We start from the raw sequence: 16,485 nt of genomic DNA, 5'->3' as shown, positions 1-16,485 counted from the left end.
ATTCTCCTGCCCTTGTGCCCAGACACCAGAGTCCAGGTCTTGCTGCTTCTTCGTCTCTTTGGGGTGAACCGAGCTGGCACCTTCCCACTGCCTCCCCGAGGGCACAGCTCCCCTGCCTGCCCAGCACCACCAGGGCGGGCTCCTCTGAGCACCCCTGGTTAGAAGGAGCCGGGTGCAGGCCTCAGCAGGGCTGCAGAGCAGCAGAGGAGAGCTCAGGGGGAACCCCAGAGAGCTGCTGGCAGCAGGCCAGCCAGGGCGGTGCATGGCAAGACCATGGGATGTATCCAGGGCTGACCCCCACCAGGGCCCCCCCCGTTCCTGGAATTTGGGCTGTGTCACAGGAAGGATGACTGGCTTGCTTTCCTTCCCAGGATGGGAGGGAAGCATTTGCCGTCAGATCATCCTGGCTGTGGGCCCAGTGGAGGCGGCTACCCAGCAGCCACAAGCTTAGCTCCTCTCTTGGGCAAGTCCTGTCTCACGCCTTGGGACCCTGTAACTGGTACCGAGCTTTGCACGAAATGGGGATCCCAATTCAGCCCCCTCTCCACACACCCGCCCCAGCTTGGGTAAGCTCAGGCTTTCCTAAAAATCATCAAACCCTGATAAGAAAGTGTCCACCCGAAGCAGTCGGGCTGGGAAAGGATTGTACAGGATCCCAGGGGAGTCTTCCTAAGGGAGATGTTTCTCCCTGGTCCTGCTGTGCAGCCCAGAGCAGTGCTTACACCGAGGGCTGCACAGGGAGAAGGTAGCTGGGAGGTATTTTCCTCTCTGCCCCATCGAAGCAGGGGGCAGAAGTTTGGAGGACTTGACACTCTGCCTGATGGGACAGGAAACTTTTCAGTGAGCGAGAGGGATGAAATAATGGCACTGCGAGCACCAAGTGGGGCCACGGCAGCACCCCCAGCGCCCATCCCACTGCCCGCACCCTGCTATGGACCACTGGGTGATGTATGCTGGTCTCTGCTGCTGCCCCAGCCCAAGGCGTGCTGAGCCTGCGGGAGACGCGTGGGCTCCTGGCACTGCCAGCTGCTGCTTGCGGCTGACCTCAGCCAGACACGTCCCCCCAAGCGAACAGCTGAGGCAGCGGGCAGGGGTTTAACTGCTGTGGTGTGGGGCATGGCCCGGTGCGCTCCTCGTGGGATGTCGGAGTGCCCGACATCTGGCCCTGCAGAGGCTGTGGGGGAAGAAGGGCAGCAGCGAAGAGGCCCCTGCCCGCAGTGGGTTTTGCAGGGAGGGTGTTTGCCCTTTCCATAGGAGCAGCCGCCTCCGAAGGCACTTGGGCAGTCCTTCCCTTCCTCCTCAGAAAGCCGAGATGGAGATTATGGCACACGTGCATCCGGACTTCTGCCTCCCCATGTCCGTGCAAAACCAGGAGGCACATTGGAAACGTCACCAAGCCCCTGTGGGGGAACAAAGGCAGGCAGGAAGGAGCTGCTGGCTGCCAGCGACACTGGTGCCAAGGCACAGCATCGCTTGCGCCTCTGGGAACACGTCCCTCTGTCCCTCCCCGCGGGGGGGGGGGTCCCTGTGCTGAGCGTGCCCCAGCTGTCCGGAGCAGCCCCTCTCCCTGGCAGCTCACACAGAGCAGGCACAGAGGCTCCCGCCCGGCTGCAGCGCTTGGGCAGGGCACAGAAGCGAGCCATTGTCCCTGCACTGCCTGCCTGGCGCCAGCCGCCACTGTGACCGCGCTGCAGCCGGCAGCACTTGTGCCATGGCCAGGCTGGTGGGGCCAGCAGCAGCCCTGGTCCTCCTCTGCCTGGCCGCGGGGCTGGAGGCTAGCCCGGAGCTCTCCGGTGAGTTGGGGCACAGGCAGGGTGATGAGGGATGCTGGGGACAGTGCGAGGGGCGGGTGAGGCAACAGCGGGTTGGTGGGGTTGGGACAACAAGTGAGGCATCAACTGGTGAAGGCCAGAGGAAGTTTGCAAAAAGAAATTGGAGTTTCGTATCCTCACCAAGGCAGGGTTAGGTCTAAAAACACCCTGTATGTGTCCCACAGCCCTGCTGTGAGTGAGGGGGCCGCTTCCTGCACTGCTGCTGCTGCGCTCCCTTTGGAGGGAGAAATGCAAAACACCAAATCTTAAGGCAGTCCCCAAGCTTTCCTGAGCCCCCCGTGCACAGACATGATGCTCATGGCCTTGGGTGGTGTGTGAAGCTGAAGACTCCTGGAGCAGCCAGGGCTTCCCTGCAAGCCTTTGTTGCTCTGCAAAAGTGAGGGCAGAGATGGGCTGAAGCTCTACCCAGTTCCTGTCTGGAGCTGGTGGCTGTGGTACCCATCCAGAGCTGCCCATGAGGAGGGGGCTGCAAGGTGCACTGCCACAGGGCACAGCCAGACCCTCTCCCCAAGGCCAGCACTGGTAGCCAAGGCAGAATTTTGGGATCTTTTGTGCCACAGCACTTAGGATAGTCAGGATGGTGCAGGCAGGAACCAGCCCTGCAACACTTCACACCCGAGAGCCCAGCACAGAGCCGCTGAGAGGCAGCGCAGGTGCCGAGAAAGAGGAGGAGTAGGAAGAGGATGTGATTTCATCTGGGCAGAGCTGACGGCACAGCCGCACCAGCAGGGACTGAGTCAGCTGCGTTGGAATTATTCACAGTCTGCCTGCAGCTTCCTCGCCATGGCTTCACCTGAAAAAACCATCTTCACAAGTGCTCACTGCCCCAAAGCAGTGCGATGGAGCAGCAGAGGAGGGTGCCCTGCTGCAGGGCAGGCTGGATTTGGGAAAACTCGTTTCTCCTCCTGTTCCTCGCCCATGTCCCTCAGCCCACCGTGCCCTGGCTGTCCGGCCACCAGCCGCCTCAGTCATGGGCAGGCGGGGCTGGAGGTGGTGCCAGGCAGAAGCCGGGCAGCTCTGGAGCCTGCTCAAGAGCCTGGCTGCTGCTGTGAGCATGGAGCTGCTGCTTCCACAGGTGCAGAGGAAGGAGACGGGGCCAGCAGGGTCCTGGGCAGGGCCCCTGTGCCTCAAGGCCCACAGCAGCCCGTGATGTGGGGCGACTAGAGGAGAAGTGCAGGACAGGGCTTGTCCTGCCCCCTTCCATTTGGGCACTGCACCCCAAGGGGCTGATCCTGCTCTCATGTGCCCTCCATGGAGCATCTTTGCATCTCACAGGAGCTCTGACAAGGCTAAGACAGCTTGTCTGCTCCCATCCACCCTCCTCTGCCTCTCCCCTCCTCTCTCCTCCATCACTCAGAGGAGCAGGCAAGGGCTCTCCTGTGCAGGGCTGCGGCCCTTCCCCTTGCTTATCCCACGTTTGCAAGGAGAAAGATTAACCCCGATTAACTCCCAGCAGCTCCCAGCCGCATCCCTGGCTCCTCCTGGGGCAGGATGCCAGCTGCAGGGGACAGAGGGTTCATGGCAGCAAGGGAGGTGAAAGGGGCCCTTTGTGCAGCTGAGCCTGGCACCGGTTTGCAGAGGGACAGCGGGAGAAGCATGGGGCTGGATGCTGGAGCTCCCACCTCCTTGTGTTGGTCTGGGGGAGTTTGACACACTGCGGGCTGGGGTTGGGGTGCGTGTCCTGCCATGGACCCCAGCACGGGGCTGGGATGCGAGTCCCTCCGAGGACTTCACAGCTGAGGACTGGGGTCTGTGACACAAACTAGGCAAGATTAGAAGGGAGAATTCACGGAGAGAAGGGGCCAGTTCTCATTGAAAAGGCCATGGACTGGGAATGGCTGGCAACAGTGCACTGGGCTTCTCTGGCAGAGACCCAGCATCAGCTGGGGTCAGAGGATGACTTAGTGGCCCACACTCATTCACACCGACCCAGCCAACTGTGGGAGCTTGCAGTGGCCGCTGGACCCTTCCCTGATCCAGCCCATGGCTTGACATCATGTCACAGAAAGCATCCTCCTCTCCCTGCTCTGGCAATAATCTCTGGGTGATCATCTCTGGCTCATCCTTGCTCAATTTTCCCCATGTCTCCATATCTAACCTGATTTTCTCTAAACCTTTGACTACTTCTCATGGGATTCTTCCGTACTCGTTTTTCCTGACCTGTCGTCCTGCCTCCAGCTTTCACTTCCCTTTGCTAACCAGCTCGGCTTCTCCATGCTGCTTTCCAGCCCCTTGGCTGCAATGCTGGATGTGAGATTTGCTGCGAATCCATCCTGCTCCTGTTTGCCCCATAAGCTCCCAGCCCAGGGTGTCCCCACTGCCACTAGCTGCCAGGAGCACAGCACCACCACCACTGAGCTCCAGCATCCCTCTGGCAAACGTCACCATGCTCTCCCCCCTCAGGGTACCTGCACAAGGTGCTGAGGAACCACACCACGCACACCTGCGACGGGGAGCAGCTGCTCATTGTCTGCCCTCGCAGGACCACCATCAGCATCCTCGGAGCCTTCTACGGGCGTCGCGTGCCCAGCCCCAACCTCTGCCCCAGCCCTGGCAATGCTTCCCAGGAGAGCACCGAGTGCGTGTCCGCCACGGCCCACCTGGTAAGGGCAGGGTCTTGGGGACCGGGACCGACGCCGCTTCTTCCCTGGGTCACCGGGCTGCCTGCTTTGGCTGGGCAGCTGTGCCCCAAGGGAGGCTGCTGCCATCGGCATCGGGATTCACATGTGGGTTCCTTTCCTGGGAGGGTTTTTGGGAGAAGAGGGTGGACAAGACCTTCTGCAGTGTGTCGCGGGGCAGGCAGGAGGCTGTGCTCTGTCCTAAGTTGGCTTCTGGAGTAATCCCGCAGGATTTAGCAGGATGCAGCAGAATGCAGCAGAATGCAGCCCTGGCAGCTGGGCTGGCTCCTGGCAGTTGGGTGGCAGGCTGGGGACACGGGACAGGCTCAGGAGGGGTCAGCACAGAGTCAGGCTCTTCCCAGACCAAGAGAAGCACTTGTCCTGCTGGCAGGGCCCCGGAAGCAGGTTCATGAAGGAGGCCCAAAGGAGGGTCTGTGGCTGGCAGTAGCTGGCACATGAAGGGAAGGCGGGCAGGACATGGGGAGGGGGCAGCAGGAGGGTCCCTCGATGGGAACATGGTTTCACGTGCTGCTTTTCTGATCCAGTTCCAGCTCCTTGCTAGAGCTGGGACCTGCAAAACTGCAGCAAACCCAGCTGCATGCACCTGCCCGTCAGAAGGGGAACGTGGAGTTTGAGAAAAGGAACAAGAGCTGAGGGGCCAGTTCCCTGCTCTAGGAGCTCGTGAGGCTTTGCTGCCCTGTCCTGCTCCAGTTGCAGATCCCCTTCTGGCATCCTGCATGCCCCAGGAGCTCTGCAAGGGCCGAGCTGGACCATGTCAGCCACACAAATCATCCTGCAGGGTCCCCCAGGCTTGTGTGTCAAGCACAGGATGGAGGATATGACCCAGCAGAGATGTTTGGAGACCAAAGAGACAGACAGGAGCTCCATCATCGCGGGTGGTGGGATCTCAGCTGCAGGGCAATCCACTTCCCGGGGGGATGCTAGGGGCCGGCACAACGGCGCCGTGGGCTGCCAGAGCCCAGAGCCACCGGGTGGGCAACGGCAAAGGGCACCCGGTGCCCGAGACATCTGGTGGCCGCACGCGTGCATTACACGGAGCCGCGTCAGGGTGCACGGGTGTTGCACAGGGCTGTGTTACGGTGCGCGCTGCCCATGTTGCACACCCGTCGCACGGTGCAGCACTGGCGCACAGCTCTGTGCGGGTGCAGGGGGCTGGTTCAGGACCCAACACGAGGAGCAGGGAGGCTGTGGCTCGGGGTGGGAGCAGCCGTGGGACACCTCTGCGGGGGGAGAAGCTGTTTATCTGAGTCTGGTGGTGGCATCAAGGCAGCGAGAGCAGCCTCAGGACTCCTCGCCTGCCTTTTTGTCTGTCCTGCTTTGCTCTCCAGAAGCTGCTGGCTGAGTGTCAGGACCAGCAGTGGTGCCAGTTCTCAGTGCACAGCCAAGTGTTTGGGCCAGACCCGTGCCCGGGCACACACAAGTACCTCATCGCTTCCTACAAGTGCCGGCCAGGTAAGGTGGAGCAGGGTCTGGGCAATGCTGCGATGGCCTCTCCCCAGCCTCAGCTGCTTGGGAAGGGCAGAGGAGGGAGCTGAGATGCTCCAGCGCCTTGCGGCCCTCCTGCAGCACTGCCTGTGGTAGGTCTCACACCCGTGGCTGGGCTGAGAGAGGGGGGCTGCAGGTGGCTTGGGATGCAGTGGGACACTCCGCGCTGTCACTCCCCAGGGAACCATCGGGTCAAGACTGTGTGTGAGAATGACAAGCTGAGGCTGCAGTGCCGGCCAAAATCCGTGCTGGCCATTTACTCTGCCAATTACGGACGATTCCTGCGGGGCAAACCGGAGTGCGACGCCCTGAACACTGCAGGACCGCATATGGGTACGCCAGAATGAGTCGAGCCAGAGAAATAGGGACAGAAGCCGGGCAGAGAGCACGGCACAAGTATGGCATTGGGCTGCTCCTGTGCCCCTCAGTGCCCCACAGGCAGGGGCAGGCAGGTCTGCCCACAGGTCCATGCCCTGTGTCTTTGCAGAGTGCTTGGCTCCGGATGCCCTGCGGAGGGTCTCCAGGAAGTGCCACCGCAGGGGGAACTGCACAGTGGCTGCTGACCAGGCCACTTTTGGGGATCCGTGCCTCCCTGGCACAAAGAAACAGCTACGAGTGTCCTACACCTGCGGTGAGAGCCACTGCAGGGCCGGGGCCACAGATGAGCCGCTGCTGTGCAACCCAGTGCCATGCAGGCAGGGTGCGGGGCTGCTGGCCACGCAGGGGGCTGCTGGCTGGTGATGCTCCCTGTGTGCTCTCCTTGCAGTGTCCAAGCAGCTGCTGGAGGAGGTGGGCCCTGACACCTCGGACCCCTTCCTGCTCTCGGACTACATGCACGGTATCATGAGGGGAAGGCTATGTCAAAAGCCTTGTGGCACTGTGTCCGCGCCTGGGTGACCCAGGCCTTCCATGGCCCATCTGTGCCTGTGGTACCCCCCACTGGGACATGCCCTGCAGCTCCACCCCAGCATCACAGTCCCATGGCTAACGCCACCCACCAGTCAGTGCCCATGTCTGAGCAGCTGGAGAGATGTGGTCTGCTGGGAGCTGAGGAGTGGGGAACCCACCGGGAGCATCCCGCAGGCAGAGGAGCGCTTGTGCAGGAAGGAAGGAGAGTGGCATGGGGACGGGGGCAGGCAGCCGGCAGCAGGGCGCTGGGGAGCACCTTGAGCCTCAGCTCACATCCCCTTGTCCACTACAGGTGGCTGGTACAAAGGGCCCAGGTTCTCCAGGCTCCGGGAAGACCGGATGATTTTTACTAGCTCTCTGGCAGCTTTTGCCCACCTCTGGGGTACGTGTGTTCCCCGGTTCTCACGCAGCACCCGGGGGAGTGGGACAGGCTTGGGAGGGTGGCTTAGGGCCCGTGGTGGCCCCCACTCAGCCCTGGCTTGAGCACCCGTGCTGGTCCAGGGGCACATGGGCAGGAGCTCGGTGGTGGAATGAGCCCCAGGGTCCTGCAGCACAGGTGGTTGTGGTGCTGCTGAGGTCCTGTCCACAGACCTTCCTTCTCTGACTGGCACCAGCTGGGTCTCCTTCCTTCCTGCCCTATCTGTGGGGGCACTGATGGAGGGCACTGCTCTGCAGGCAAAAATTTCCCTTGCCAGGGGAAATGGTTCATTTAAGTACCTGGCAAGATGATTCCTCTCCCTGCTCTGCCTACCCTGCATCCCAATGGGGGTTTCCTATGGAGAAAGGGGCATTTCAGGACATCGATGCGTGCTGATGATGGGTGATGCTCCCACGATCACTGAGGCAGAGTCAGCCCTGGGTGCTGAGGGCACCTCTTCCCCACATGTGCCCAGCAGAGGGGGGTTTCCAGGCACTGGTACCCGCAGACTGCAGAGGCAGTTTGTACCCTGGTGTCTCTCTTTGCTCTTAACCCCCTCAGGCGTCCCAGAGAAAGTTGGCCTTTACTTTCTTTGTGGGGTCTCCGGAGGCCTCATGCTCCTGCTGTGCATTGTCAGCCCCAAAACCACCTTCCTCCAGGAGGTGGGGGAGGCTATCAGAGACCCAGAGCTGGGCAGCAGCTCAGAGCTGAGCAGGACCAAGCTGCAGGATGAGCAGGACGAAGACCTTCCTGACGACAGCTCTTCGGACTCCTCCTTCCGCCGCCTCACCCGCACCTACCGTGCCACCGACAGCATCTTCAGCCCTGAGCTGACAGCAGCCATGGAGGGAGCGGTGGAGCACCAGGGCCGTGGCAGGGAGGAGATCTGGATGCCCAAGGAGTCGAGCCCATATGCCATCCACAAGATCAAATCGGCCACCAAATGAGAACTGGAAAAAAACGGATGAAGAGCAACGGGAGGTGGAGGCTGAGTGGGATCCAACATGGGAGAGATGGAGTTTGTGCTCCTCAGGGTGAGTGGGCATCCCGAGTGGCAGCAGGGCCACAGCGGCCCCAGTGTGGCCATCAACCCACTGCTCCACCAGCCTGGAAACCTCTAACCCAGGGGTCGTAAGATGTGGTCCCTGGGTGCGATGAGGGGCTGCGGGGTGGCCCCGGGGACCACCAGCTGCTTTGCTGCAAACACAGCACTAACCCTAAGATAACCTCCCTGTTCCTGGCTCGCACTGGCTGGCTCTAGTACTTACCCTGCTCAGCCAAGACCGCCCTGAGCCTTCCCAGGCTGTTTGCTCCTGTTTCTTCTTGGATGCTGCTGCTTCCACTCCTGGTGTTGCCAACACCCTGCAGTGCTCAGGCTGCGTGCTGACAGTGGGGATGCGGGGAGGGTGCAGGCAGAGCGGGTGGGAGAGCATCACCCAGCACAGCTCTCCCATTCCATGTGCCTCGCGGCCCCGGTCCCCCCAGGGAGCTTGGCACTGTGCTGGTGCTCTGCCCCAGGTGTTGATCCAGGCTTTCCTTTGTGCTTCCCCCACTGGCAGGGGACCCCTGGAGGCAACTCACTCGGGCTTTTTCCAGTGAATAAACACAACGGCTTGCAGAGCAATGGCCCTCCCTGACCTCTGCCGTTAATGGTGTAAATGGAGAGAAAAGGAAGCAGCAAAACTGAGCCTTCCCTGTGCAGATCAGCTCCTTGCCTCTCTGCCTGTGTTTCTGGCGCTGGGCCATGAGGAGCAACAAGTTGGGCCTGATTTAGCATGGGAAAGGATAAAGTTTTAGCCTGAGGAAGGGAAAGGGGGTGAAAATGGCCCACATGGATCCCATGAATGATGCTTCCCTGCCCTCACTCCTCTTCTTGAGCCTGAGGCTCTCTGTCCGGTGAGCAATCATGGAACAAGCATCCCCAGATGCTGTGCATAGGGGCTTGTTGTCAGTCCACAGTGAAGAGAGCCAGGCTGGGCCTGGGGGCTGCTCCAGCAGCACAGGCAGCACAGGCTCTGTAGTGCTGTGGGAAGGGGATGCATGGAAGCGGCAACCCAGATGTCTCCCAGTAGGGACACTGCAGGCACCAATGGTCTTGAGCTGGCACGTTGCGGGGTCTGTTTCTCCATCCATCACTGCACGTGAAGTGCTTGGACTGGGCACAGCAAGAGAGGGCTGGGGGAGACATCAGTGCACCCCTTAATCCAGCTGGTGCTGGTGGTCTCTGGGAGCCAGGGGGGCACTGGAGCCGCACTGTGCTCGGCAGTGGATGCTCTGCTGGTGCAGAGCTGAGCGCTGTGGCAATGCAGCAGCCTCGTGCTCCTGCTCCAATGAGGGGCAGCAAGGACCGGTATCCTGCCTGAAGTGGGGGTTTGCTGAGGGATGCCAGAGCCCAAGGGGAGTCTGGGGGACTCTGGCCTCAAACTGCCCCCCAGCATCCTTAGATGATGGGCAGGACTGAGACCACAGACCTGCCTCTGTGCTTGGACAGCTGGCACAGCTCCTGCGGCAGACCCAGGGGTTTGTCTTGCAGGGACCACTTCTTGCTCCTCCATCTTTCCCCCAGCACCCCTGTGGCATGTGCGGTGCGAGCTGCAGCTCCCACAGTGGGGCCAGGCTTCCCAAGAGCCTCACGAGGAGAGGCAGTACCGTGGGGACTGGAAAATCCGGCTTCCCACGCCAAGCCGGGGCAGGATGGGCAGATGTGGACCTGCCCCAAAGCAGGTGACTTGCCCGAGCCCCCGCAGAGCCGCAGGCAAACCTGGATGGAGGTTTTCTGGCTGAAGATCTTATCCCACAGGCCGATGCACTGTGTTTCCATCAGCAGTGGGATGTGTCTCAGCTCTGCCTGGCGAGTATGAACCCGATGCATATTTTTGGCTGGAGGGTGCACTGCTCCAACATGCGCAAGGAAAGGCAGACACCCGGATCCCACAGGGATCCCAGGCCAGCAGTGAGTAGACCTCAGGGAGCTCCCAGGCCAGGGACAGCAGCGGCAGCACCACTGGAGCTGGGGCTGGAGAGGGCAAGCGGATGAGGTGGAAATGGGATGGGCTGGAGCCACAGCAGCCCTGACACTTTCTGGGGACTGATGGTACCCGAGATCTGTGGATTAAACCATGTTTAAACCCCCACACCCCCCCCGTGAGCACCCCAAAGCCATTCTGCTGCTCCTGGCCATCAGCAGCCCCAGGTCTTTCTGCTAGAGACATGGCAGAGCTGCCTGCATGTGGCCCAAGAGGCGCTGCCTGTCTGCAGGGAGAAAGGACTGATTCTGCCTGCATGGCCCCTGGGTAGCAGGTTTAAGTCCCTTTGGATTCTGGCACTGCGATGTTTCCCTAGCAAGGTATTCATCAGCTCCATCAGCAACAGCAGCATGCAGGTGTGGGATTATCCCAAAGGATTTTCTTGGATTAAGTTTAGGGATCTGGAAGATTTTGCTGGGAATCTGCCAAGGGTTTTGGGGGGCAAGGAGCTCTCTCCCTGGCCAGCATATTAAACAGCACCCGCTTATGCCCCATTTGAGGCTGCATCCACAGCAGCAGGTTGCAGCCCTCAGAGCTCAACCAGTGGGGATGAACTGGTGACTGCTGGTGCCATCCCTGCCTGGCTGGGGGTGATAGATCTGCCTGCGGCCTGGGACACCCTCACGGTTCCCCCTCCTTTCACCAGCAGCAGATCTTTGGTAAGCGACGGGTGCGGCGTGTAACCTCGTAGCGAGGCAGCTCTGGTTTGTGCCTCAGTAACTTTGACACTGCCTCGGTAGGTTTGAATCGTTGTTCAGGTGATCGTGCAGTGCAGTAACAGCGAACCTTGCACCCAATTAACCACCTTCTCACGGCATCGTGTTAAAACGGCTTTGCCGATGCCGTTGACCGTGTTCTTTAAGCGACCCGAATCGCTCATTCGCAACACCGGCTCACAGGAGCTGCACGGTCAGCCCAGTCCCCTGTTCCCCCAGCCAGAGAGCCCAGCCCGGCGCAGGAGAGCAGCCCCGTCGTCAGGGGGCACCTGCAGCCCCGGCTGCGGGCAGGGGTCGAGGCCGCTGCAGGAGCGCTGGGCCCAGCGGCCTGCGGAGGTCGCTCCACCCGAGCCGGAGATGCTCCTCGGTGTGCCGGGTCCCACAGGAGGTGGTGGAGCAACATCCTCAGCTGAACCCACAGACCGCCATGACACGCTGCCCAGCGGCCCCGCGGCACCGATTTAAACGGCAACGCGTCCCACCAATCACCGCCAGGCTCTGCAGCCGGCCGGCCCGCCCCCGCTGCCAGCCCGCGCTTCTATTGGTTGCCGGGGCTGAATTTTAAACCCTGCCGTCCTGCCCCTTAGCAACCGCATCCCTATCCGCTCGCCGATTGGCAGCCGTCTGGCCCCACCCCCCGCTCTGATTGGAGGACGCTCGGCCAGTGCTGGCCGGCCGCTGCCGAACTGCTACTTTCAAAAGAGCCGGGGCCGGCCGCGGGTGGCGGCGTGGAGTAGGGCTGCGGGTGAGTGCGGTGGGGCTGCGGGTGAGTGCGGTGGGGCTGCGGGTGAGTGCGGTGGGGCTGCTGGCTTCTGGGTTCCCCGGCTTCCGGGGGGCTGTGGGCTGCAGGGGAGTGCGGCCTTTGGGCCTCCCGGCCCTTCGGGAGCTGCAGGGGAGGGGGTTTCCGGCTCTCCGCCGGACTCTGGGCTGCAGGGGAGTGCGACCTGCGCTTGGGGGGTGGTTGCTGAGCCCCTTCCTCCTTCGAGGGTGCCGGTCCCCTGCCCCGCCATGGGCTCTGTAGGCCCCTTCCCTAGCGCCCTGGGGGAGGGCAGCGGTGGGGGCTCCTGTCCTGAGGGCTTCCGCTCCCCTGGAGTGTGGAGGTTGCCCTAAGCCCACTTACCTGCCCTGTGTTTGGGGTGGGGGGTAAGGCAGTGGGAGCCTTTATATCCCTCTCTGAGATGTAGGGAGATGCACGCTGTCTCTCACACATCAGTCCTGCTCCCAGCAGGGTGCTGTTGGAGGGGGTCATGTGGCTCCATGTCCATCTTGTCCTGTTTTCCAATGGAAGGAGCACACCAGCCCTTTCCTGCACCTCCAGAACACCTCTCTGGGGTTGCCCCAGGGCACCCTCTGCTTGCCATGCTTGGGGAGGGGGTTGGTGCTTGTCCCTCCTGCACTACCCCCAAGGAGAGACAAGTATTGTGGCCTGTGATGGTGTCCCTGGGCAGCCGCCTGCATCAAGCCCTGCTCTGTTTCCAGCTTGTTTCTAGAGGCTGAGGGAGAGGATGCCGTTGCCGCGCAATGCCAAGATGGTGACCACCAAGCAGCCCCGAGCAGGCAAGATGGGTCCTGCTGCAGAGAATGCCAACGCAGAAAAGGTGAGTCCTGAGCCAGGCAAGGGGCATGGGGGGATCCTATGCGGCAGCAGGCCCCCATTTCAAACAGCTTCTATTGCAGGAGGAGAGCTGTCAGGCCAAGAGGTCTCCATCCTCACCCCAGGGCGCACCCAAGAAAAGGTCGGCGTTTGGGGACATCACCAATGTAAGTGCTTCTGCTTTGGTACCCCCTGTGAGCCCCCCACTGGAGTGGGGCTGGGTACTCCCTCCGACACAGAGTGGGGGGTATCCCATGTCCTGCCTGTGGGAGGAGAGATGTCCATGCAGGGCACCCCTCTGTATGCCCTGTTCTGGCCCAAACAGGCTCACAAGAACCAGGTGGTGGCAGGGAAGAAGGAGGCTGTGAAAGTGGCACCAAACAAGGCACAGAGAGCCCATGCTGCTTTGGGGGTGGCCAAGAACAATGAGATCAACCTGAAAAAGTGAGTAGCCAGAGGAGATGGGGACAGGGACTGGGGGATGCTGCAGGACCAGCACCTGCAAACCTCTCCCATGGGGAAGAACAAGCAGTGGTGGGGACTTCCTTTGGGCAGTGGAGACTGTGAGCCAGATGGGGAGGACAGACAATAGGTAAACCAGCCCCAAGTTGTGCCAGAGAAGGTTTAGATTGGGTAACAGGAAAAATTTCCTCACTAAAAGGCTTGTCAAACACTGGAACAGGCTGCCCAGGGAAGCAGTGGCGTTACCATCCCTAGAGGTGTTTAAAAGTCACATGGATGTGGCACTTGGGGGCATGGTTTAGCGGTGGACTTGGCAGTATTAGATTTAGAGTTGGACTGGATGACCTTAAAAGTCTTTTCCAACCTAAATGATTCTAAGAGTCTCTATGGGGATATTTTAGGGGTGGTTTAGACCCTTCCTCAGGCAGCAAGGGGCTCTGGAGAATTGGGCAAGAGATGTGGCTTCCTCCCAGCAATGATTCACGTTCTTGTCCTGTCCAGGTCAATGAAGAAAACTCCCCCAATAGAGGCTCCTTCACATCCCAAGGAGGATCCTGTGCCAGAGGAGCCAGTGCCTGCTCAGGTACTGGATCCCTCCAAGGAGGGGGTATGGACCCTGGGCTGCAAGCCTGGCCCCAGTCTCATCCTAATGGTGCTGGTCTAAGGCTGCCACTGTTGATGTAGGGGCACTGTGCAATGCTTTGTACCTCGGAGATACTTGGGCAGTGTGATGTGAAGCTGGGGAGGGTTTGGGGTAACCCCCCAAACCTTCCGTCTTCAAAAGACCTCCTATGGGAAAGAGTGGGGTGGGGCTGCATGGTGATGGGGGCAGATGGGGAATGGGGGCCAGAGGTACAGCAGCCTTGCCCTGAAGGAGTGACCAGCACACACAGGGCTCAGGTTTGTTCCCCGACCGCTGGCTCTGTCCCACCAGGTGCCTGCTGTGGAGGACATCGACAAGGAGCAGCTGGGTGACCCCTATGCCAATGCCGAGTACGCCAAGGACATCTTTGAGTACATGCGGGGAAGAGAGGTAGGTGATGCATGTCTGGGGCGTGCACTGGTGTGAGCAGGGCCACCCGCTGCCTGGAGGCTCTGGTGGGGGTCTGCATGGGGCAGGAGGGGGCTCGCTTGACATGCTGGTGCCCGGTGAGTCTCTGACAGCCACTACCTTGGCAGGAGAAGTTTATGCTCCCTGACTACATGGAGAAGCAGCCAGACATCAGCAGGGACATGCGCGCCATCCTGGTGGACTGGATGGTGGAAGTGCAGGTATGTACCAGGCGCATGGGGAGGGGGCACGGCCTTCTGCAGATCTACCCCAACCTGCCTTTGGTGTGGGGGGATCTCAGTGTGGCAGTAGAGGTTCCTGTGGGTGCCCCCAGTGCAGAGCTGACCTTGCCACTCCCCAGGCTGGCGGTGAGCCTGGCCCCACGGGCACCTCTGGCCCCTGTGATGGAACCGGGGGGGCCAGGTGGGTCTGGCCTTCTGCCTGACACCGCCTCCTGCCCCCATCCCTGCAGGAGAACTTTGAGCTGAACCACGAGACGCTGTATCTGGCTGTGAAGCTGGTGGACCACTACCTGGTGGAGGTGGTGAGCATGAGGGACAAGCTGCAGCTCATCGGCTCCACTGCCATCCTCATTGCCTCCAAATTTGAGGTGACTCCTTGTGTGCTGTGCTGGGCTGGGGGCAGCTGTGCCTCCCTGATCCCCACAGGTCATTAGAGAAGGCCAGGTCCCTGTGGTGTCAGGCCACCGCCCTGGGAGCAGCTTGGGGTGGCATGCCTGTCCTTGTGTTGACCCTTCCTATGCCAAAGGGCTGCAAATGCAGTCCTGGTGGGCTGGATCCTGTCTCTTGGTGTCACTGGAGACCTGGCTTCTTTCTGTTCTGCAGAGACCACCAGGCCACCCAAGCTCCCTTCAGGCAAGCAAGGCTTCAAGTCACTGCCAAGGGCTGGGGCAGTGCAGGCGACACAAAAGCCCACTGGGTGTTGTAACAGTCCTTTTGGGGTCTGGCAGGGCATGAACCCTTACAGGGCCTGCAGACTGGTAGGATTTCCTGGGTGGTGCCTGGATGAGCCCTGTCGCGGTGCTGAGCGGTTGTGCCCCACCAGGAGCGCTGCCCGCCATGCGTGGATGACTTCCTTTACATCTGCGACGATGCCTACAAGCGGGAAGAGCTCATTGCTATGGAGATGAGCATCCTCAGCACCCTCAAGTTCGACATCAACATCCCCATCCCCTACCGCTTCCTTCGGCGCTTTGCCAAGGTGGGTGCAGCAGGCAGGTGGGCTGGTCTCACGGTGCCCCCAGGCACCCCATGTACTGGCTCCCCAGGGGGGTAACATGCATCCCCGAGGCCCAGGGCTCACAAGAAGGAAGGGTTTGACCAGGACTGAGGAGTAAGGATGCTGGTGGGGTGTGGGATCTGTGTCCTGTACCCCAGAGGCAACACTAGATCCTGAAAAGGGGGGGAAGGGGAAGGAAGCAGCATTGCTGTAGAGGCTGAGCCTTTCCCTGCATGCCTGCCTGGCCGCAGTGCGCCCGTGCCACCATGGAGACACTGACGCTGGCCCGCTTCCTCTGCGAGATGACCCTGCAGGAGTACGACTATGCCCGGGAGAGCCCCTCGAAGCTGGCTGCCAGCTGCCTGCTGCTGGCGCTCACCATGAAGAACCTCGGTGGCTGGGTAAGTGCCCACCCAGCCCCATGTCCCTGCCGACGTGCCCGGGGAGGCACCATGGGGTGTGGGAGTGCATGGACCAGTGTGCATGGGTGATGCTCCAGGACTATGCTCAGGTTTGGGGGGCTGGAGAGGGAAGATGACGGCTATGCTCTCCCTGAGAGGATCCAGCCCAGCCCTGCTGTCTGTTTGCAGACCCCCACGCTGGAGTACTACAGTGGGTACCGCTCCCAGGACCTCCACCCCCTGGTGAAGAGGCTGAATTTCCTGCTCACATACCAGCCCCGGGACAAGCTGAAGGCTGTGCGCACCAAGTACTCACACAGGTGAGGATCACGGGGCTCTGCCCTCTCAGTGCAGGGTGGCACTATCACCACCATGTGCCCTGGGGTGCTGCAGAGAACTGTGGGGCCCTGATAGGCGGGGAGAGGGCTGTAGCTGAGGTCTAAGCCAACAAGCTTCCTTCCAGGGTCTTCTTTGAGGTTGCCAAGGTCACCCCCATGGACATGCTCAAGCTGGAGGAGATACTGAAGAGCTGCTAGCCCTGTCTCTGTACATAGCCTGTAAATAGCTGGGCGCTCTCTGGCAGGGGAGCACCATGTACATAAAGAACAATTTTAACTAAAGGGGAGGGAGTGGTATTAAAAAAAAAAAAAAGAAAACTCATGTAGCTGTGAATAAAATATTGTGTTTGTCTTATGTGGTGGCTGGTGTTGGTT

General features: G+C 60.7%; 2 protein-coding genes across 7 annotated transcripts; both read left to right on the top strand.

The window, feature by feature from the left end:
- The first annotated feature begins 1,402 nt into the window (after positions 1 to 1,402).
- On the top strand, positions 1,403 to 8,911 carry LOC115613311 (protein eva-1 homolog C-like). Of its 4 annotated transcripts, XR_003993339.1 has the most exons (9): positions 1,403 to 1,793; positions 4,236 to 4,435; positions 5,800 to 5,923; positions 6,137 to 6,289; positions 6,444 to 6,587; positions 6,723 to 6,794; positions 7,158 to 7,247; positions 7,845 to 8,317; positions 8,843 to 8,893. XR_003993339.1 is itself a non-coding variant. In XM_030498627.1 (8 exons), the coding sequence occupies exons 1-8, from the start codon at positions 1,712 to 1,714 to the stop codon at positions 8,228 to 8,230; spliced, it is 1,251 nt and encodes a 416-aa protein (XP_030354487.1). In that variant the 5' UTR covers positions 1,403 to 1,711; the 3' UTR covers positions 8,231 to 8,911. The 4 variants fall into 4 exon arrangements, 3 of the variants coding, with proteins under 3 accessions (XP_030354487.1, XP_030354488.1, XP_030354489.1); XM_030498627.1 differs by having other exon boundaries at positions 7,845 to 8,911; XM_030498628.1 differs by lacking the exon at positions 6,723 to 6,794 and having other exon boundaries at positions 7,845 to 8,890.
- A 2,805-nt stretch (positions 8,912 to 11,716) lies between these two features.
- CCNB3 (cyclin B3) lies at positions 11,717 to 16,466 on the top strand. 3 transcript variants are annotated; one of them, XM_030498631.1, is made up of 12 exons: positions 11,717 to 11,770; positions 12,505 to 12,623; positions 12,703 to 12,786; positions 12,945 to 13,063; positions 13,583 to 13,664; positions 14,016 to 14,114; positions 14,261 to 14,353; positions 14,605 to 14,742; positions 15,198 to 15,353; positions 15,623 to 15,772; positions 15,962 to 16,092; positions 16,236 to 16,465. In XM_030498631.1, the coding sequence occupies exons 2-12, from the start codon at positions 12,531 to 12,533 to the stop codon at positions 16,306 to 16,308; spliced, it is 1,218 nt and encodes a 405-aa protein (XP_030354491.1). In that variant the 5' UTR covers positions 11,717 to 11,770; positions 12,505 to 12,530; the 3' UTR covers positions 16,309 to 16,465. The 3 variants fall into 3 exon arrangements, with proteins under 3 accessions (XP_030354491.1, XP_030354490.1, XP_030354492.1); XM_030498630.2 differs by having other exon boundaries at positions 11,755 to 11,791; positions 16,236 to 16,466; XM_030498632.2 differs by lacking the exon at positions 11,717 to 11,770 and adding an exon at positions 11,796 to 11,812 and having other exon boundaries at positions 16,236 to 16,466.
- The last annotated feature ends 19 nt before the right edge of the window (positions 16,467 to 16,485 follow it).

Source organism: Strigops habroptila, chromosome 9 (genome assembly GCF_004027225.2).
Source record: "Strigops habroptila isolate Jane chromosome 9, bStrHab1.2.pri, whole genome shotgun sequence".
Lineage (NCBI taxonomy): Eukaryota > Metazoa > Chordata > Aves > Psittaciformes > Psittacidae > Strigops > Strigops habroptila.
Note: the sequence above shows the minus strand (reverse complement) of the source record. Positions and strands in the feature narration are given on the sequence as shown.